General features: G+C 38.8%; 1 protein-coding gene across 6 annotated transcripts in view; it reads right to left on the minus strand.

The window, feature by feature from the left end:
* The window catches only part of ZNF106 (zinc finger protein 106), a 41,595-nt gene that overhangs the window by 5,087 nt on the left and 14,729 nt on the right, over positions 1–21,779 (minus strand). For 3 of the 6 annotated variants that reach the window (XM_042048214.1, XM_042048215.1, XM_042048212.1), the window contains exons 5-21: positions 17,501–19,594; positions 16,026–16,650; positions 15,085–15,154; positions 13,371–13,525; positions 13,209–13,269; positions 12,537–12,878; positions 8,331–9,111; positions 7,899–7,954; positions 7,252–7,397; positions 6,809–6,943; positions 5,849–5,965; positions 5,205–5,396; positions 4,377–4,439; positions 2,705–2,824; positions 2,145–2,216; positions 907–978; positions 96–242 (exon numbers count right to left, since the gene is read on the minus strand). In XM_042048214.1, coding sequence (XP_041904148.1) covers positions 96–242; positions 907–978; positions 2,145–2,216; positions 2,705–2,824; positions 4,377–4,439; positions 5,205–5,396; positions 5,849–5,965; positions 6,809–6,943; positions 7,252–7,397; positions 7,899–7,954; positions 8,331–9,111; positions 12,537–12,878; positions 13,209–13,269; positions 13,371–13,525; positions 15,085–15,154; positions 16,026–16,650; positions 17,501–19,594 — 5,248 coding nt within the window. The remainder of the gene's footprint in view (positions 1–95; positions 243–906; positions 979–2,144; positions 2,217–2,704; positions 2,825–4,376; positions 4,440–5,204; positions 5,397–5,848; positions 5,966–6,808; positions 6,944–7,251; positions 7,398–7,898; positions 7,955–8,330; positions 9,112–12,536; positions 12,879–13,208; positions 13,270–13,370; positions 13,526–15,084; positions 15,155–16,025; positions 16,651–17,500; positions 19,595–21,779) is intronic. The other 3 variants (XM_042048217.1, XM_042048216.1, XM_042048218.1) reach the window with 3 other exon arrangements.

Consider the following 21,779-nt stretch of genomic DNA (forward strand, 5'->3'; position numbering starts at 1 on the left):
ACCCTTTTTAAGAGAAATAGGGTCAAGTCCCACAACTGTGGTGATATAAAGTACTTAATATTATCAAATGCAACTATGTTATTTCAACCGCATACCTGCTTGGAACCTTTCCTGGAAGTAAAGAAAGCATCACAGTTCTTCCAACGACATTTCAGGGTCTGAAAATTTGGATTGGTGTGGTCAGTTAGCAGGTGTTGTTTCAGATGGTCCACAACTCCAAAAATCAGTGAACATCCATGCCACTGGTAAAAAAACAACACACCACAATAAGCCAGGAAAATACAACTTTTGCTAATGCTTTTCTTCCTGCAATTCCACAATATTCTTTCAAGACTGTAAGCATGCCTGCCAACTCCTGTACATTTTGTATCTTATTCCACTTCCATTTTCAATGGTCTCTGTTCCTTTAATTACAGCTTTACAGAAATTCTTCCTGCCTTTTAGCCAAGCCTAGACCATCAGCAGGAATGGCAGGAGGAAGAGAGGACTTAAGCCTTTACAAGATTTAATCTTACCTGTGACAAAGTAATTTGGAATTTAATTAAACTTATTTAGCAGAGTAAATCAGCTTTTCTGTGTCACTCAGCCAAAGTTTTTGGTTCTAAACAGTTACATGTCACTATCTAAAAACTACCAGAAAGAACAGTAATTTAAACTAACAACTTGCCCCAAAGCATATTTATATATATATATATATATACACACAATACACATTCTTTTAAATATATATATAAAATAAAACTAGTGATACATACCTAAGTGATGTATACTTTAAAAAGTACATACACATTTAGAAAAAAAAAGAATTATAAAAAAATCTAAGGTCAAGCTACCCAAGACTAAGAGTAGAGGCCACCCCCAGAAAATTCAGTAACAAAGGAAGGCTAAAAACATTTTGCTAATTACCCAGCATCGATAATTTTGCATCAGATTAAGCCTCACAGCTCTGACACTGCCATCATAGCATCCTGTGTAGATCTGTAAAAGAAACATTTATGGATAAGCAAGCTGGGAATAAAAGAAAGGAAAAAAAAAAAAAAGTAGTAAAATTTTGAAGGACACTTCAGTGTAGGTAAAAACTATGAAATATCAGCATGCAAGGCTTCTACCTATTTCAAAAATAGGTATAACCAAATTCTTTTAAGATTTGCATTCATAGTTCACAAAAGCCTACGAATGAATAGGAAATGCTTCCATAACCTCTTTTGTTCAGTGTCATGTGTGTAACAGTTCATAAAACTTTAAATTATGGTACTATCCACTGAAGTTAAAAAATACGTAGGGGTAAACATCAAATTATTTATGTCCAGGACTTAACCAGTTATATGTATATCAAAAAGGGATGGAGAGGAAGTGTGTGGAAGAACATCAGAATTTCAGAAAGACTGATGCAGATTCTTTCACTCATCACTAAACTTCTCATCTGAACCCTTCTTCAATTTGAGAATGCCCACAACAGATCTCTGTTGGGGCCCAATTCAAGCCTCGGGTTGGACTCATGAGATGTGATGCTTGGGCAGTATGTATTCCAATTAGTAGGAAATCTGTTTCTTTGGACTTTTCTGTCACTACAAATCACTACTATACCTTGCATTTTACAATCTCAAAGAAACTTTGCAAGCAAATTCATAGACATGCAGACAAATAAGTGCTTTTAAAGACTATTTTAAGAAATATTTATCCAGAAGTGCTTCTGAAACTTATCCTGCAGGGCAGATTCATGAAGAAACCTGTATACCTGAATCAATTGCACACCTTTCTTTATGTTCTGTCAACGGTTACTAGAGGTCTGACTGTGGGTGAAGTATTTCTCTAGCATCTGAGTGATTCCCTTGAGTAAAAGTCAAACAGGACTAACACTTGAAAAAGCAGAAGTATTTCACTATTTCTAGAGTCTTCACTGTAATCATCACTGCAAAAAGAACTATTGTTTTAAGACTACTGTAAGCTAAATGGTGATTTTTCCCCAGACAATAATATTACATAAATACAAAGCTGTTATAGCAACTTGATTTTCTAAGAACAACTTGGAAATACAGCTAAACAGCAGGTTGATTTCTTTATCTGAAGAAATTAAACCATCTTGTATGCACCTGTAGCAATTACAACCTTCTCTTTAAGACCAGTGAAAAGAAGGGAGTTACCATGCTCTTATGGATGGTCATACACATGATCATATCTGTGTGGCCTCCATAGACTTGCAAGCGGTCGTGTGACTTTAAAGAAACAGAAACAGACACTTAATAACATGACATTTTTTAAGAGCCATTTTTCACAGACATGCAAAGGATAATACTTCCAAGAGCAGTCTCCTTGGTAGCAATTAAACTGCTGTGGTGGATTCCAAACTTTATAGCTACCTTGAAAGCTCACTTTTGCTTGCTTTGCTTCTGGGAGTATTTTTGTCCAACTAAGCACTCGTTCTCTCAGCAAACAAAACTAATATTTCCCCACTTTTCTGAGCTGTCATTGTCTTGGAATAACCCAGGTTCTAAAAAAATGGTTTAGGTTACATTCTTTAAAACCCATGTATTTTGGCTGGTGAGACAACTATATATACTGAGTGACAGGAAAGAGAGGGATGGGCTAGAGACCAGCAAGTACAAAGATGACTTCTATTTGACTTCATTTGACTATTTGACTTCAAAATCATTAATTAACACACATTAGGATAAATGTCATTAGTAACCACCTACTTTCTTACCTGTAGTTCATAAACACGAACAAATTTATCCAGACATGCTGTCACCATGACTTTCCCAAGAATGTTCACAACCGTTACTGCATGGTTGTGGCCCTTATAGATCCGTACCAGCTCTCCAGTCTGCATCAAGAAAAAGCAAAGGTAAATAGGGGTTTGATTTGGTTTTTCTTGAACAAAAGAACAAAATAACAAAATAGTTCTACCTAACCTAGATAGGGTAGCTAGGTTCAATGCTCACTACTCAGAAATGGAAACACGCTTTATGAGACTTCCATTCCCTGTGAAGGCACTTACAGATTATGATCAAATACTACTTATTCTTTTGTTTGCACATCCTAACACAGAGCCATTCCAGTACAACAGAAATGCATGAGTCTCTATAAAGTTCTCTCTTCTCTTCTTCTGCTTCTGAACATGAGCTACCAGTGTGCCCAGGTGGCCAAAAAGCCAATAGCATCTTGGCCACTCCCAGGAATAGTGTGGCCACCAGGACCAGGCAAGCGATTCTCCCCCTGTACTCGGCACTGGTGACACCACACCTCGAGTGCTGTGTCCAGCTCTGGGCCCCTCAGTTCAGGAAGGACATTGAGGTGCTGGAGTGAGTCCAAAGAAGGGCAATGAAACTGGTGAAGGGTCTGGAGCACAAGTGTAATGAGAAGCAGCTGAAGGAGCTGGGGTTGTTTAACGTGGAGAAAAGAAGGCTCAGGGGAAACCTTATCACTCTCTACAACTGAAAGTAGGGTGTAGCCTGATGGGGGTCAGCCCCTCTCCCATGCAACCAGCGACAGGAGAAGATGAAATGGCCTCAAGCTGTGCCAGGGGAGGCTGGACACTAGGAAGAAATTCTTCATAGAAAGGGTGATTAGATTTTGGCATGGACTGCCCTGGGAGGTGTTGGAGTCAGTGTCCGTGGAAGAGCTTAGGGAAAGACTGGATGCTGACAATGCCATAGTCTAGCTGACATGGTGGTTTTCGATCACAGGTTGGACTCTGATCTCAGAGGTCTTTTCCAACCTAATTGATTCTGTGATCTCTTTCCATCATTAGTTACACATTCCCACCCATCCTGAAACTAGGACTACGCTATAAGTATTAGGATCAAGGATCAGTTAGCAAATTCAGCTAAATACACAGAAATACACTTTTTTTTGTCAACTAAAATTTCCCTCTGACAAAGTTTTTTAATCTAACTTATTGCATAGCTACATGAATGCTTCTGCTAGGACTGAGGGACGATGGTGTAAAAGAGGGAGAGAACGGTAGGCTAGAGACAAAGCATTCATGACAATACAACAGCTTTTGAACCATCTAGCTTGGAACATAGTGTTCCTCAAGTTCTTCCAGTAATAAAGAAACTCTTTCCCCACCAGAATATCTCACATGGCTTTTCTCTGAACCCCTTCCATAATTTTGTAGTAATATTTGCAAAAGCAAGATGCCCAGATAAAAAGGCATTGCCTATCATGTGACAAGAGTCAGCCCATTTATGTAGCCTCTTCATGCCTCCAGAGTTACCTAGTGCATAGTCACATTCACAAAATCATGAGACTTTCTTTTCTGGAAGCAATCTGCCCCAGCAGTCAGTCAAATATTCAGGAAATTCTGACTTTATAGCATAGGAATTCAGTGCCTTAATAGCAAAAGTCATTCCATCTTTCTATAGGAGACTTACGTGAATATTGTGGGCATGGACAGACTGATCGCTGGAGCCACTGAATACCAGATCATTCACAACCTTACAAAAAAAAGAAAAAGTTTATATTTTGTAACAGATATGGAAATGGGTAAGGAAAACATTAAGACACTGTTCAGTTTAAAGTCGTACTTTAATATTTCCTAAATTTGAGAGCCTTAAAATTAATCAAGGGTATGAAGGAAAAGGCATGCACTGAGTTCTTCACATAAGAGCTAGAAAATGTATTACAATGATTTTTGACACTTCACAACTGACATAAGAAGCTGTTAACTTGCAGCCCACCAGGCCAACTCATCCTACCTATGGATTATTCTCACAGACAGCAAATATTATTGCTCAGCAGCAAATCGGGGACCAAGCAAACTGAATGGAGAATGCTGCTCTGCACATGCACAGTAAAGCCCAATGTTGCCTGGAAATCTTGGACATGCTGCATACTTATACGCTGCTTACGTAAGAAAAATGATGCTCCTAACCCCTAACAAGTGACAGGACAAGAGGAAACAGCCTCAAGTTGCACCAGAGGAAGCTTAGAATGGATATTAGGAAAGAGTTCTTCACTGAAAGGATGTTCAGGCATTGGAACCGGTGGCCTACGGAAGTGATGGAATCACTATTCCTGAAGTATTCAAAACACAAACATAGATGTGGCAGCTGGGGACACGAGACATGGCAGCCAGAGAATTTCCCTACCAAATTGCTCAGTTTTTAGAATTTAAAATAGAGAAATCCTCTATTTCCTATCACAATCTGCTCCTCATTTTAAGCATTCTTTGTCCAAAATGTATTTTCAGAGACACTTACCTTCATGCAGAGAATAGTCTTGCTGTGACCTTCCAGGGTTCTGAGAAGCAGCCCGTTCCGCGCATCTCGCACGCTGATGGTGCAGTCATAGGAGCCCACCACCAACAACTTACGTGCTCCTTCCTGAGCTGTGGCTAAACAGCTCACTGCTCTAGGGCCATGGCATTCAAAGGTATCAAGCTGTTTATTATTCTGGTGGGGGAAGAATGAAATGGCATTTAAGAATTAAAATTTTGCTATGACACTGACTAGACCATCGAGTCCTTTCTGTGTTGTGCTTGTTACAGCAACTGATTTCAGTTTAGTAACACACAAGATAGCAGTGGTAAAAATTTCATCTTAACAATTAAGTTTCCAAATCAAGGAAATAACTCCTTATGTTATGCAGACCAGGAGGAACCTTAAGAAAAAACATAACAGTACAGCACAGTAAGAAAGAAAGGTAAACAAAGAGACAGGGAGATGGGACAGCTTCATGCATGGACAAAGTAATCAACCAAAAGGGGCCAACAGTGACCACTTATAACAAAATGCTTTCATTACAAATACATTTACTACTGTAGATAAAGAATGGAAAGAAACACAAAGAGGAGAGAAACAGCATCACAATAGGCTTTCAGGTGCCAATATTTAAACAAACTAACCTTTATGCTGAAAGTAACCACAGTGCCATTTGAAAGACCTGCATAAAGGATCCGCCATCTACTGTGTAAACAGAGCACTCGATCTTCCAATTTAAACTGTTCCATGAGCTCTTTGGTCTAGCAATAGAAAGAGGTACTTAAAGATTTCATTAACTGAAAATAATTCAAGGAAAACAGCCTGAAATGAGTGATGATTTTCACTTTTTAAACCAACAGAACTGGAGAAAAACATCTGAAAGTCTGGTGTCACATGGCAGTTTGATCCTCAATCAGGACCATCTCTAAGGCCTCACTGCACTTCAGCAACCACTTATAACCCTGAACACTTTATTCTAATCATAACCTCTAATGTGCATAGAAATTTAGACTACTGACTATATATATACACACAGATGAAAACCATCTGTTACACAGCTGAGGTTGAGGATTCCCCATTAAGTTCCCCACAGGGAACTTAAGGGCTTAAAACCTCTGGCAGTTTGCTCTCTGAAGCAGATACTTGCTTTCTAGTCCTTCAAGTCACAGGTTGGGCAAGCCTTTTTATCACTCATCCTCAAATATCCAGCTTCAGGAAGCCTCAGTCTGCTCTTTCACCTGCCCTCAGTGTAACAGATACCTGTTCTCTCTATGGCTGCTCTACAGACAGAGCAGAGAGCAGAGCTTTCCATAAGCAATAAAGTTAGAAATACAGGAAGACAAGTAAGAATCATGGCCAAACAACTATTCTTTGGTGTTCCCAACATCTGGGATCATGCCATGTTGTTCTGACAAAAACGTTACTGACAAGCTAGCCAAAAGATTAGGGTAGTAAATCAGTTAATGGTTTGATATTTGTGGGTTTTTTTTCCCTGCTCTACTCTAATGAGTCCAGATCACATGGGTTTAAAAGGCTTTTAAAATTTTTAAAGAAACACTTGCATAAAAACGCAGGATATGTAAATTGAAACAGAGTTTGAGTACCTGGATATTGTAACAGTTGATAGTGTGGTCACTTGAGCCAGTGTAGAGTGCAGCATTCTTCCCATTCGTCTGAGTGACCAGAAGGCAGTTCACTTTTGAAGTATGGCCTTCGAAGATGGCCACACACTTCCTGCTCTAAGAAGGAAAGCATAGAGCCTGTCAGCATAAAGGCCCATAATACCTCCTGGGATATGCACCTAACAGAACAGGGCAAGACAGCTAAAAAAAATCAGGATACACACGGATGGCAATCTATCTCCCCTTGTCCCTCTCACAGGGAGAAGGGGTTGGGGAGGTGGAGAAGAGATGTTTAAGAAAGGACTAGTATAAAATAAATGAGGTGCTTGAATAAGCAGCTGCTTCCTTTACTACACAGTGAGGCATTATAAAAGACAACCTTGTGATTGTAAATAATGTAACACCACTCCCACAACCTTACTTACAACAAGATTGTAGGCACAAACTGTTTTGTCTGCTGAGCAGGTATACAACAAATTCCCAAAAATTTGAATAGCATTCACTGCAGCCAAGTGTCCCTCAAAGGTTCCCTCTGTAGGTTCTTCATCCTCACCTGGCTCCGAAGACACTTCTGTAGGACAGAGACATGTATACTTTTGACTATGGGAACACAGTCAAGAAAACACCCTGCTGTGGTTTGTACTGCCAACCAGCAGGACCATTTCAAGGGCTCTGCACCTTAAAGTCAAATTTCATTAGGGATTCCAGCAGGACTGTGAATGTGACAGAGGGCAATATAAAGTGTTAAAAAGACCTTCATATGACACTAAGTCCAGAAATACCTTTAAAATTTAAAAGAGATTGTACTACTGTTTGTCCTAGAGCTCTACAGAGACTGTAGAGCAAGGGTGTTCATGTGGGAGGGCAGGGAGATGTGGAGGAGTCAAGACACAAAGCATTCAATGTAAGATGATGTGAGTATATGTCACTTCCCACTGCAGTTTTGAGTGCAAGCTTTTATCTTCAGGGCAAAATTCCCCTATGGAATTGGAAGCAGGCTGATCAAGACTTAAGTCAAAGTCCTGCAAGATACTACATACAAAGCATCAGAAGGAAAGCTTAAAAGATGTACCTGAGGAGTTCTTTGATCCTCTTAAGGATGATATGGAAGTCTGTGTCTCAGCCACACTGTAACACAAAAATAAACAGCAGTGAGATTGGACTTTGCATGTTCATTTTCAGACAAAATACTGGGGTAAGTAATACCCCAAAACACAAGACTCTGCAGTTAGTAGTAAATATGCTGTGACAGATAAGCTCAAAACCAAACTGGGCAGCCCTCTTACTGTATTAAGAGAAATTAGTAGGAAACAAGACACATTTGTTGACCAAAAAAGCCAAGTCAATTTTTATTTTCCTTTTTATTTCACTCCTGAAGTCACTGATATAAGACTTTCTGAATGGGAAAAAAAAAAAAAAAAGGAAGAGGAAAAAAAGGGAGGCCTCTTATGAATACTATATAATACTAATAATTTTACTTTTGAGAGGTCTACAATAATCTCACCTTCTTTTCCCATCATTCCTATAATTTGTGCCAATCTCACTGGTGGAGCTCACTTCATCATAACCAGAGCAAGATGCCTCTAGGACTGCTTGATCCACAGAGTTGCATGAATCCCTCTTTGATGGACTGTCTGGTTTCTCATCTCCTGACTCTGATGAACCAACATGAACCACCTCGCACTGAGGCGCTGAAACTTCCACTAGTTCCAGAGAAGCATCACTATCATTCTTGTCTTTGTTTCGTGCTGCATGAGCAGGAACTCCACCCTCCTCTCTTGGAGGAGTAGATGTAGTAACTTTTTCTCCTTTAGGAACCTTTCCACCCTTGACTTTCCGGACAGGCTTGGAGTCAATCATATCCTGCTCTGTATCGCTGTTGTCTGGCACATGGGCTGCCCTCAGAGTCTTCTTCTTCCTTAACCTTCTCCTCCTTCTATTCCCCTTCTCTGCTGGGACTGCAGCAGTTGCCAAGTGCTGCTCAGATGGTTCTGCTGACAATTTGGGGGTTTTATCCATTGGCATTTCTAGAAGGACCGAATGCTTTGAAAGAGAAGTGCTACACTGACCCAGTAAAAATCTTTCAGCAACTGTATCATTTGCTTCTCTCTTGCTGAAAACAGACATTGAATGAGGTGAAGTGTTCTCAAGAAGTCCAGACTGTCCCTTGTCTGCAGCAGGCTTGGGGACATCTTGATTAGTGTGTTGGAAACAAGCTGTCAGCTCTGATAGGGATATGGCTGCCGTGATAACTGGATACACTGAAGTTTCCTGGTTGGTCTCTTCTAAAGAAAACAGACTAGTGTTACATTCAATCTGTACAGCAATAACTATTTATGCAAAGTGTCTCGCCCTGTATGTTCTGTTTACACTTAATTGTGCATGTAAAGTACATATTCCTACATGTTGAAAACTATGTGCACATGAAGATCTGCTATTTCAGTCAGCTATCCAGCCTTTACAAAACATAACTGGGGAATAAAATGTTTATCCTTGTACATAGAAATAAAAGGAATGGGGCATATCACTCAAGCTGCTGGCTGGCTATATGCTTTTAAAGTTCTGACAATATCTAGTGAATCCTACATTGTTGACTTAAGATGCTACCACCCCTCTCTGTGTGCTTCCTTACCAGCTGTCCCAACTGCTGTAGAGATGATATTAATCAGTGCATGCCAAGTACGACTCAGCTGTTCAGTGACACAGTTTGAAAACCTTGTGCTTAACCCATCTGAATTATTGCAGCTATTATATACAGTTATTTCTACCAAGTTACTTGGACCTAATTCAAGGTAGATAGTCATGCACAATCCACTCTGCAGCACTGTACCTTTATCCTGGGAACAGCAGCAATGTAAGCCATGAGGGTACACTTTAGTTAGTTAGTTTCGTGTAGACTATGCAATGGGGTAAACACACTCTCCCTGTAATTTAATTTTGATTGAATTAATATGAACTAAGTGATCCAACCTCTCAGCTAAGTCAGACTAAGGGCAGCATCTCACAGCTGTTTCCCACACCCTAAAATTCCCCAGTTGCACTTGCGAAAACTACAATCCAGAACAGGATGTTTCAAGTTCACTGCATTCCTGGGGTGGGAACATGCAATGCAAATGGGAAGTTGGCAGTATTTGAAACACTTCCCTCTTCCAGTCTCTCAGAAGCCAGCAAATTAAACCCACAGTAATGCTTGGCCAAAACCACATTACACATCACAGGACAAATCTGATGCTTTGGAATTACACATTCAACTAGAAAGAGCTACAATGCAAAAATCTCACCCACACTTTCCTCAGATGGGGGATTCCAAGATAAAACTAGAACTTGCTGACAGCATAGGATATGTTGCATTTAAAGTAAATCAATGGAAAGATGTTTTTCCCTGGACACACAGCTGTCATGCACAACTGCAAAACGTGATAGAAAACCCTCTGTATGGAAGAAATGAATGCTTAGATGAAGTTTGAATGAATTACTGAGTTGAATTATAGTGGGAAGAAGGCACACAAAACTTTAAATTCTGAATACACCTCTAATATCATGTGTCACTCATTTCCCACAGGAAAGGGGAAGGAAGTAACTTGGTCACTTTATAACAGGAAAATAATAGTAACCAGCAACTTGAAATTAAACTTCTAAACCCAGAAGTTATTAATTCTCAGCACTTGGAGTGCTGAGGGTGTTAGAAAAAGAAGTAGGAAATCACCATGGCAATGGAAGAAAACAGAATCACTCAGTTCCACAGGTGGGACACACTGCTGGCATTTAGGGGAAACCAAATGCAATCAGCTCCCTCAAAGCACAGCTGAGCTCATTTCCTAGGGAAGCTGACAAGCTAAATGCGCAACCCCAAAAAGTAAACAGTATGCCTCAGAGAGAATTCCTCTTCTTCAAATCACAGAATTTTCCTGAAGTTAAATGCTTATTTCCCCCCAAATTACTAAATTTATCTGATGGCAAACTCATTTTAAATGTAGCACATACAGAAGTTCATCACTACCAAAACGATGATAATTTGACAAATGAACATAAAAAGAATATTCTTGCTTTTAATATAAAAAATAAGTTTGTAGGAAATGGAAAAATATGCTAATGTGATTAAGAGCTTTCTAAAGTAATTATTTAAGTAATAAATGTAGCTATACCCTGAAGGTTCACCTTCATAAGAAAAAAATAAAAAACCTCTTCAACTTCTCTTTTGTGAAGTCTAAAGATTCTTCAAGCAAGACACTTCATGCCACTGCAGCTAGTGATCACTAAATCTTTCCTTAGAAGTGGAAAGCTGAGAATAAAAATGACACTGATACAAATAAAAATTTCACTGATGTTTAAGCATAACAGTATGGCATATGCCAACAAAAACAGGAAAGCAAAGGAAAGGCTTCCTAAAAGTTGAGTCTTAATAATGCAAACAAACACAAAAGCGGATTCTTCCCCTGCCCCAAGTTTACTTTGGTGAATACCCAAGAGCTTCACATTCCTTGTCAAATCCACCAAAATGAGATGAAGCAAAACTCACAATACTACATTAATGTATTGCAACAGAGTAGAATACAGGAAATGCAATGGTGACTAAAAAAAAGCATGAAAACCACCACTTATATAATTCTACATCTGAAGCAAACTGAAAAAAGGAAAAAAAAAATCAAATTCTTGTAATTAAAGAACTCTAAACTTCAATTCAGCCAACATTCATCTCATGCTTGAGAAGAAAAGTGCTTAGAAAGATAGAAAATGGCTTTTTCCAATAGTATTGTCCACCTCAGCTGGAGGAGAAAAAAAATTGCGTTGGCTATCTTTAACAAGGATCAATCTCACAAATGTTTTTCTCAAATTACCTAAGTTAAAGGTTTGGGCAAATGACATTGTTATGGCAAACAAACAATTCTCATTAGAGTCACCCTGCTTGACTTCACAGGCTCTTAAGAAAGGAAGGGATGATTAAGCTTTTAATCTTCAGTTTTTACCTTCAGTCATAGCAGCAAGTTGCAGTGGAAACTAACAACAGCATTTAAGCTTTTGTCCACAGACTACAGCACAAAGTTTTATGGGGTTTAAACTGTCTAAATAAAGAGTTAGTTATTTCAGCTGTAGTCATTAAGATCTCACTTTGCTGAGGCAGGAGCCTCAGTAGTAGTTCAATTAGTAGTTCAATTAATTCAGCAGTTTCTCCTCCAGATAAAAGTAAACCCTATTTTCACTGCTAGCCTTCCCACACCCCTCACATGAGCGAACAGTGCCTAATATCCAATTAGGAGAAGATGGATTTTTACTTCTAATGTTACAAATTATACTCTTTGTGCTTATCCAGCAGAGCCCAAGAAGAACACAGAATAATCTCAATGCAGCTGTTCATAATTTTGTAAAAAATATTTTCAGGCACACACTTTTCCTTTGTAGGCAGATTTTTTGCTACCAAGGCTCACTAAATGATGCAGAGCAGAAGACAAAAACAGAGGAGATTCTCAGGTTTTCTGGGTTGTGTTGGTTTGGGGTTTTTTTAGTTAACTAAGTTATTCTAAGAGGATGTAACCTTCAAATTCATGTTTGTTCTATTTTCAAAGCAAAACTAGAAAGTCCTACACAAGTTATTGAGAGTTCACCCCACCTGACAGACTGCAGGCTGAGACACAATTTACATTCTTTTGAGGAAAAAAATAATTTCCTTATTTTCTTAAAGCTAATTATCTTAAAGCAAAGTCACAAATACCATCATTCTGCTCCACCTCTTCTGTTTGTGGAGCACATGGAGAGCTCTGGAGTACGGAATTCACATTTTGTTCTGTGCCTTTTGGAGACACAGGTTCTTGTTTAACTTGTACTGAGGAGTCAGAAGTATCGGAAGGTGCATTGCCAGAAGACTGGAATGGTGATGGCATATTTATGGGAACAGAAGCTCCTCGTGGAAGTACAGAGGAAGACAAAGTGTCCAACAGGGGCAGGAGAGAGCCTGAAGGAATTAAGTCAGCTGCCATTTGGGATTTGTTGTTTCGTCTCTCAGTTAGGACATCGCAGGAAAGTTGCTCTGAGAGTTCAGAAGGTTCATATGTTTCTAATGGCAAAAGAGGAGATACATTAAACAAACAAACAAATAAATAACGTAACAAAAATGTTTATATTTTACCATAAAATTCAGTGGTGCCAAGAGCTCATTTCTTGTGGACACACAGTCAAGGAAGAGAAGAATTTGAAAAAAAGCCACTAGAGGGAACTATCAAAACTGACAGTTCACACTTGACAATAAAGGCCTCATTTATAAAGTCTACAATTTTACTGCAGCTTAAACGAGCGGATTCAAATTAAATGCAGTTTTTAAAAGATTCTGAGTTCAAAGAACACGAGAATAAGCATTTCACTTTTGTAGTCCTATGGTATCCTGTACCTTGTAGCCCCTGCAAAATCTGGATTCTCTGACTTCTCAGTGTACTCATTTCCATGGTTATCTGCAAAACAGATTGTGGCTTTTATCAGTCCCACTGATTTAACAGGCAGTTCTTCATGCTGCTAACTTCTAGTTCAGACAGTTTCCAAAGCCCACTGTTACCTGTTGCTTTAACACAAGGAACCGTTGAACCTCAACATAGGCAGCCTGCAGGGCAGCCCTCGCCTGCAAGAGGTTGCTGTCCACACTCTGCAGGGACCTGCTTAATTCTTCCTCCTTCAGAGAAATAGCCAACAACTGGTCCACCTGAGAACGTTCTGAAAAAGAAACAAAATGTAGAGTCTAACTGTACTGAACAATACATTAAGATACATTACTTGTGATATCACAAGAAATAATACCACCTCAGAATGGAAAAGTCACATGAAGTAGGCCAAGCCTTCAAGCATCAATAGTTATACAAGCTGAAAAGGAGTATTTACACACAGGACTAGCCATGTCTACATAGAAGAAGGGCAAGGTCAAGTATTCCTCTTTAAGGAATCTCAACTTGACTCTAGTAATTAATTCCATCACAGCTTTGCCAGCACGGATTTAGTTTAAATAAATGAAGTAGTTCTCTTCCACAAAGATCTTTTCTTGAAGTACATGTGTACAAGAAGTATAAATACACACCTACCATTAATGTAATCAAAAAGGCAAAGACAAATTTAAGCTAAACAAGATTAAATTATTCAGTGAATGCAAAAGCCAAGAAAAAGCTGTTTAGGAGAAAAAGAACCCAATGATAAAAAAATAGTTTACTACTCAAGATCATTTTGGGCCATGAGACTGGTGTTTGCAATCTCTTGAGAGAGTCTCTGACCCCTGTACTCAGTAAAAGATCCTCCTATCCCCCCTAGAGGCTTCTGGCATTACAGAGATTCTCCAAACAAGTTAAATTTCCATTTGGGCACTGCTTAATTGCATTCAGGTTATAGTTTCCTTTAAGCAGATTTACAACAATCATGTTAAAGCCAAGTAATGGGAAAGAGATTTTACTAAGTAAAGTGTGTTATAAGTCGCTATAACAGACACTGGTCATTGAAGACAGACACTGATAAAATCCCCCACCTTTTCAAGCAGTGAAATATACATTCCCACAGAAGATTCATATTATTACCCTGCATTACAAAGAAATCTTAATACAAATAAATCATGAAAAAAAGATAAATAGTACATTTGAAAGCCATCTTCTGGAGCCCAAAGCTCCTAGCAAAAGTTTAGTTAGCAAAGAAAGTATTCTGCCTAAAATATGGATGGTTCATTTTGAGACATGGTGATGTGAATGTTTTAGGCATATTTGAGAAAGATCTGTCTAATGCCAGAATAATAGTTTTCTTTGGTCAGGAGCAGAAAGCAGCGAGGCATTCCACACTCGTTTCCACTAAGGACAGTAAAAAAATAAGAAGTATTGCCAGAGAACACAGACAAAATTATGCAGAGTACAAATTTTCTGGTGAGACCACCCAGAATTAGAAAGGGAGAGCTGCATGGCTAATTAGAAGGGAGTTAGATGGAGACTTCTCCAATAAGAACTTCCATCCAAAAAGGCAACAAACCTCACTACCCTGCACAGGGGAAAGCAAAGGTCCCATCTGTACAATCAGGAATGCAAACTGCAGGCAGAAAGGGTGGACATACCCTTCTCTCAGGAATAACTTATGACAAATTAAGATAGAAGTGTTCAGAGAAAATGTGTTGCAGATTTGTGAGCAGCCCACACTACAAACTTCAGTAAAAGCCCAAGAAGCAGCAAAGTAACGTTAAGGAACTCCAGCTAAGTCAAAATACTGCTGGGTGTCACACCAAATGCACACGTATGATATTCACTCACCTTTTTTACCTTTGATTTTTCTTCTCTTATTCTTTCTTTCTAGACTAGGGATTTCAGGAGAAGATCCCTCCTGCAAGTAAAATCATCTATTAACAAGTAACAAGAACAATTTTGCCTAAATCAGGAAGTCAAACATCCATTGTCTTTTCAACCATTAGTTGTACACACAAAGAGCACACAATTTTTTTGCACATTCTTGTATAACTCATCCTTTGCTCTGCTCTTAAAAGAGGGAGGACAACAGAGCGCCACATTTTCATCTCAACTAGGAAGAAATATTAAACAAGCCAACAGCTGCCTCCTTGCTCAGATTTAAGACCACACTTGAGTCAGTTTCTGCTCTATAGTTGTAGTAGAAGATGTAGACGATCAAAAAGTGAGGAATGAAAATTACTGCTTTCTGCAAAACCATTTTGTGAAATTGATCAAAAAGATTTTTTTTTAACCTTTGGATAAAGGTCTAAGACTGGACTGTGAAACGAATTCAGATTTAAGGATATCATCTTAAGTATAGAATTTTGTAAAAATGTTTTTATTTCCTTGCTTAACCATAAAACCAGGAACATCTAAGGAAAACAAATTTCTACTACAGGCTAGCTTCCATTTAAACTGTGTTGCGAAACACCGAGATTCTTGCTACAAAACCAAGTACTTCCACAGAAATATTTTAACAGCTCTTGTTTACCAACATAGTATGCCAGGTACCAAATCATTCCTACTAATTACAAAAATTTATCAGAAGTCCTGCACTATAAAAGCAGAAATGGAAAAGATTCTTAAAGAAAATTAAGTCAAACAAGTAAATTAATTTGATGTTATCAAGGTACAAGACAATCAGATGGGGAAAGTCCTCCTTGCACAGATCATTCCAAAGCTGAATGACCATCGACAGGGAAAGACCCTTTTCAGCACACCAAAGCCGGACAGAATTGCACACTTACTCCAGTTGCTCTTCGCTTCTTTCCAATTCCTTGGCTGTCATTCTGTTCAGTACCAGATGTGCAGCTACTGTCTGTAGCTGCATCTATGTTATTAGACACTGCAAGAAGTGAAGCACTATTTGAAGCTGGACAATTTTCTTCTGAGATCTCTAGTACATTTTGTCTTTCAAGAAGAGGTGTTCTCTTCTCTGGGCTCTCCTGGTCTTGTTTTGTGAGGCCTGTGATCTCAGAGGTGGCCTGTAGGCTGTGACTTCTTCCGCTAGCCTCAGTTCTTTCAGACATAAAAGGTGACAAAGCAAGAGATGGTGTCTCCTCTTTCTGATCGGCCTCAGCATCAGTGCTTGCCTCATATCCAGATGTTATGTGATGTGAGTGGCTGGCTGCAATTAGTTGCCTTTGCCCACTTTCTTTTATTTTGGTTTGTTCACTGAAAAAGCTATAAGCAGAAGGATTTCTGTCTGCTATGACACTGCTTTCAGAAAAGCTACGTTTTCTGGCTGAGCCAGACACTGCTAAGGAAATCCCTTCCCACTGGAATCCTTCTAGAGTAGACAGATCAGATTCTTCACTGAGTTCTAGACCCTCTTGTTCATTTTGAACAAGAGGCACCATTTCTATGCCAAACCTTTAACAAGATAAAAAGAAAAATAAATAAACAAGTTACAAGCCTGCTACACACAGAGAGAAGTCTCCCCCTTCCCCAAATGTACATTACTGCTTTAAGAGATCTGGCAAGTCATTACACTGGTATTCTGTGCTTTCTACCTCACCTGGCAATGGAGTATCTTCTGTGTATCACATTACCAGATTTAGTGGCTAAGAACTAACAGCATGATTTTCAAGTCAGAAATCATGTTATTATAAAGTATTCCAAACAAAGGTTGGAATAATCAAATGTGACATCTGTTCAAGACACTTTAAATACTTCAGGTTTAAAGAAAGTTTCAAAAATGCAGTATTATATAATTGCTTCCTTAAATACAAAAGCAAACTGCATAACAGAATAAAAGATTAACAATTGAAGAGTGAGCATTGACATTGCTTGCAGCAATGCAAGCATTTCTTGTATTCCTGAATAAATAAGGAAATAGGCAACTGTCACAGCATTGTTCCCATCCTGATTGCATTTTTACATTCCTTCATTACGAGAACTTGTAAAGAAAGTATATTGTTACCATCCACACTCAGATATTAAAGCAACCATTATGAACTGATCAGAATATTTTCTGAGCAGATTACTTTTACTTATCTATGGACAGACATTCACTCATAGCATCAATCAGTAATAAAAACCCTGCATTATTTGCAAAAAATTTGCATTATTTTCAAAAACTCTGCAAAAGATCACAGCATAGCAAGCTTCATTGTGAACTCTTCGTTTTAGGATTTCTGGAGTTCATTTCAGATATGGAAAAAAACAACCCTCCCCCCTCAACATGCCCTGAGAGGCATGGTTAGACCTCAAAGCTACCAACCTTGGTAAACCTTTGCCAAGTTCCTGTTTCTTCTTGGTTACCTGCTGGATGACCTGATCCCAGTTTACATTTCGCCGGGAAGCACTAAGAATCTGCCTGAGGGTAGGTTTAAGCCCCGACTCCTTCTCTGTCTCGCTTCTCCGATGGCCACCAACATTCCGAATACGACGTGCGTTATTGAGATTGGGCTCTGGGAGATGTGTTCCGACTTTGCTCTTCAGACTGATATGCCGTGTCAGGTCTCTTTGCAGAGAAGCAGGCAGGCCAAGTTTGCTTAAATCTGGAAGAAGGAGGCCTACTGACTGGCTTCCTCCTTTCTGAAGATCATTATCTGAAGGATTTTCAAAACCTTCCATTTCAAATTGATCATGTGACTTGACACACTCTTCATTCCCTTCCCCATCCTGTGAGGTTTTCAAATCCGCATGCAAACGGTCCTGACTGCTTGATGAAGAAACTGTGGGTTCTATCCGAAATGTAAAATTTTTTAGCTCAGCAGAAGAAATACTTGAAGCAGATGGCTTTTCATCATCTTCCTTTTCAGATGTGGCAGTTCTACCTTCAGGAGTGTCATAGGGTAAACAAGAACTAACAGAAGAATCCAACTTTTCAACTCTTGCTTCTGACTTCTCACTTCCCATTAAATCATCACCACTCATATCTTCTAATGAATCTGGTCTGAACTCCTTCTTTGGTAATGCTTTCCCAGTTTCTTCCCTATTCTGGTCACTTGTATCTTTGCAAGAGCTTAAGGGAGTATTTTGAAAGGAATGGTTGGACTGAACATCTTTGGGATTTTGTTCTGCTTCACTTAAGTTATCAATGGGCTCTCCACGATTGCTACCCAGCACATCTTTGTTGTCCTGTAAGTTACCAACACAAGCACCATGCAGCTTTGACGAATAAGAAGAGAAACTGTTTGTTTCCAAGTTCACTGCATTCAAATGATTCTGCTCTTCACCACTTGTTGAGGATAACAGAAGCCTGACATTTTTTAAGAGACTGTTTGTGTCTTGCTTTGTCAAGGATAACTTCATATCTGTGATATTCAGAAGAGGGGATTTCAGTGATGGCATTCTATTACTTCTGCTATCATCTTTGTCAAGCTTTTCACCACTGGAACAGTCTTTCATTACCTTGCAAGAATCAAGGTGATCTGAGGTTCCATTAGAAAGGGAAGATGCTTCATGTTCTTTAAGTTTTGAAAGGCTAACATTAGCTTCACAAGTTTTTCCTTTCATTGACGGATCAGTAAGAGGCGTAAGTACAGAATCCATTTTATCTGAAGTTTTAGAAACATTATCTCCAGACCGTGGTTGCTGCTCTGCAGTTTTTTGGGATGGGTAGGGAGTCCAGCGATATGTTTTATCTCTGGAAGGACTGACACTTTTTCCCCTGGCTCTTGAAGTTTTGCTTTCTGGTTGTATCGATGTACCAAAATCCAATGCCCCCTCAGAAGCGAGCTTATCACTAGTAAAATCAAGAAGGTCACTCCTATTTCTTCGATTTCTGTATGGCAGAACATCGCATTTCTCTGGCCGCTGCCATGCGTACCTTTCCTTACTGTATTTACTTGGCTCTGATGAATATGAATCTCCTGAGCTTCCAAAATTCCAGCCATTTGCACCACGAGGATTTGGTTTCCAGTTTCCTCCATAATTCTTGGAATTCCAGCCAGAAAAATGACCGGTTTCTTCTGAATGCCAAGTAGAATTTCTTTCCCTGGCACCATGATGCCAATTTGATGTTCCTCCTCCCCGCCCGCTTAGATGCCAAGCATTTCCAGAATTCCCATAGTTATGTCGATTTGAAGGGCTTCCTGAAACATTCTGGTGCCACCCAGAGTGCCCCCTTGCACCACCTGAATGTCTGTTCACATTAAGGTTCCTCTGAGAGTGTGAAAATTTGCCTTGTCTAGGACTAATATAATCATCCTTTTCCCACTTCCAGTCCCTTTGTGATGCATTATGATGATGCCACGATGACTGATCATAAGCTTCTCTTTCTTTGTAAGCAGCTCTTTCTTCTCGCCTTCTCTGCGATCGCCTATCATCACATTCTAATTCTTGGTTTGCACAACTTGGTTCAGTTTGCCTGCAAAAGAATTGAGAAAAACCTAAATTCTGATGCTATTCTACTAAAATACAACAGTCCACAGCTTCATGAATTTTATTTGCACTGGGAAGAAAATTTTTTTTTTAATTATTTATTATAAAAAGAAACAGATACTTTTTTAGCAGCTTTGCTGTTCAAGCTTCAATAATGTTTGACTTTCAAAACTAATGTTGTACCTTAACTTAAATATGATCATTTCAAAACTTCTCTGACAAGAACAACTGATTTGGTGCAGTGACAGTTCAATAGACTAATTCTCAAATACTTGTCTGTAACTTGAAAGATTACTATTCCTTTATATTTACTATTGAACTAATAAGAAACTAGTAGAAAGAAAGCTTCTTTATGTTGTATAATCTTCATAATTTGATCAACCTTAGTAGACAGAAAACTCAGCAGTGACATAATTATTTTTTTCTGAAGACTATTCCACTAGTGTTAGATGGTATAACCAGAGTGAACTGATATAAAACAGAGGAAAGTAAGGATGAAAAACCTGTTGAAAACCTGCTGTTTCTTAGTGTTTATTCTATATACTGGAGAGAACAATTGACATGACGGCTCAGTTTATAAAGCTTAAGTTAAAACACAGAAGTAAAACATCCACACAAGATGTACCAAAGATACAAAAATAATTTGTCTTGTTTTAACCTAGAGACTGGAACAGTCTACAGCATGCAATACTGAGTCTGTATGAGCCTTCCAGCAGCACTATCAACTGCCCTTTGGATAGTACTTGTGCTTGGCAACTTATCACAAACACATGGCAGACTATCACATGTATATTTAAAGACAAATGCTCCCTTAACAGCTACAGCTATTCCCAGGGTCAGCAGTCTAAATATTCTAAGTATTTATCCTACCAAATGAGGAGTTTTTAATAAAAAAGTTTTTTCCGGAAACTGATTACAGAAATACATCCATTCTAGATCCCTGAACAAGGGAGACAGTAAACTTTCACACTACTGCTCAAAAACAATTGATCTGAGTAAACTGAAAATTCATATTGTATCACCCTTTATGTTTTTGATACATTCCAGTTCTGCTAAAAAGATTCACAAATAACTACTCTCTAATGAAAAATGGTCTACTGTGCAAAATAATCTGAGCTCTAAGACAAGAATTCAAAAAACCAATGTCTAAGTGACACAGTAAATTCTAAGAGCTGACTCAACTAGATTACGATCTAATGGAAACAATTTTACTGAATTAGTAACTCAATCCTTGTACTTTCTGGTTTTCCCCTTCTCCAAACCAGCACCCAGCAGACAGAGATTTTCTATGGATTTAGCTGCCTCAGAGCAACACTGCACTGACAGCATTACTCCTTTTCCATAAGACAAAAAGGAAAAGTGACATTTTTGCTACCAACGTTAACCAGTATGAAAACATTACCATTGTGCAGTGCAGGGACACACTAGTATGACAGAGTGATGTCAAAACCAAATAATCTCCACAGATTTCAACATCTGGAAACAATAATTCAAATTTCTAGCCACAGAAAGCAGGAGCTTCTTTTAAAAATCATATGCCCCTTTAGTACCACCACCATGCCATAAATCTATTTGAATAATATATTCCCAGTTGGAACATCACACAAGCAATGCACATGTGCAGATTTTCATGCAAAATAAAAGGCAATACTTATTACCCTCTGGAGACTTCTATTTCATAGTGAGCCACTGGAACTATGTTTAGCTAATGCTAAGCAGCAACATAAAACAGGTAAGAAATTTCATTCAAGGATTATGGGATTTCAGTGTGACATTTACAGAACAATCCAATTCATTTTATAACAAAACATGTCCAGCAGCAGTTTCTAAAAGGCCAGGTTCCTAAAGACAACCTCCACCATAGACAATATTAGCACTACTGTCCATTTATTAAGCCTTTCAGTTAAAAAGGTATCATATATTAAAATAAAAACATTGGGGCTCTCAAAACGCAAGACTGTTTTTACCCATAATGAAGAATTATTGTATTTCTCTACTAGCAGTAGAGGAACAGGACAAGAACATTCAGCAGTCACATTTACATGTTGAAACTACAATATCCACACAGGTCTCTTGGATTGTTCTCACAGCAAGTACATTGGCTACAGACAGTTTACATTTCATGAGCACCTAAGCCTTAGGAGGGCATCCTCACTGTGGTAAAAGCAATT

This window comes from Corvus kubaryi, unplaced genomic scaffold (genome assembly GCF_017639235.1).
Source record: "Corvus kubaryi isolate FWS band 111438036 unplaced genomic scaffold, C.kubaryi_AGA036_p1.0 66, whole genome shotgun sequence".
In the NCBI taxonomy this organism is placed as follows: Eukaryota; Metazoa; Chordata; class Aves; order Passeriformes; family Corvidae; genus Corvus; species Corvus kubaryi.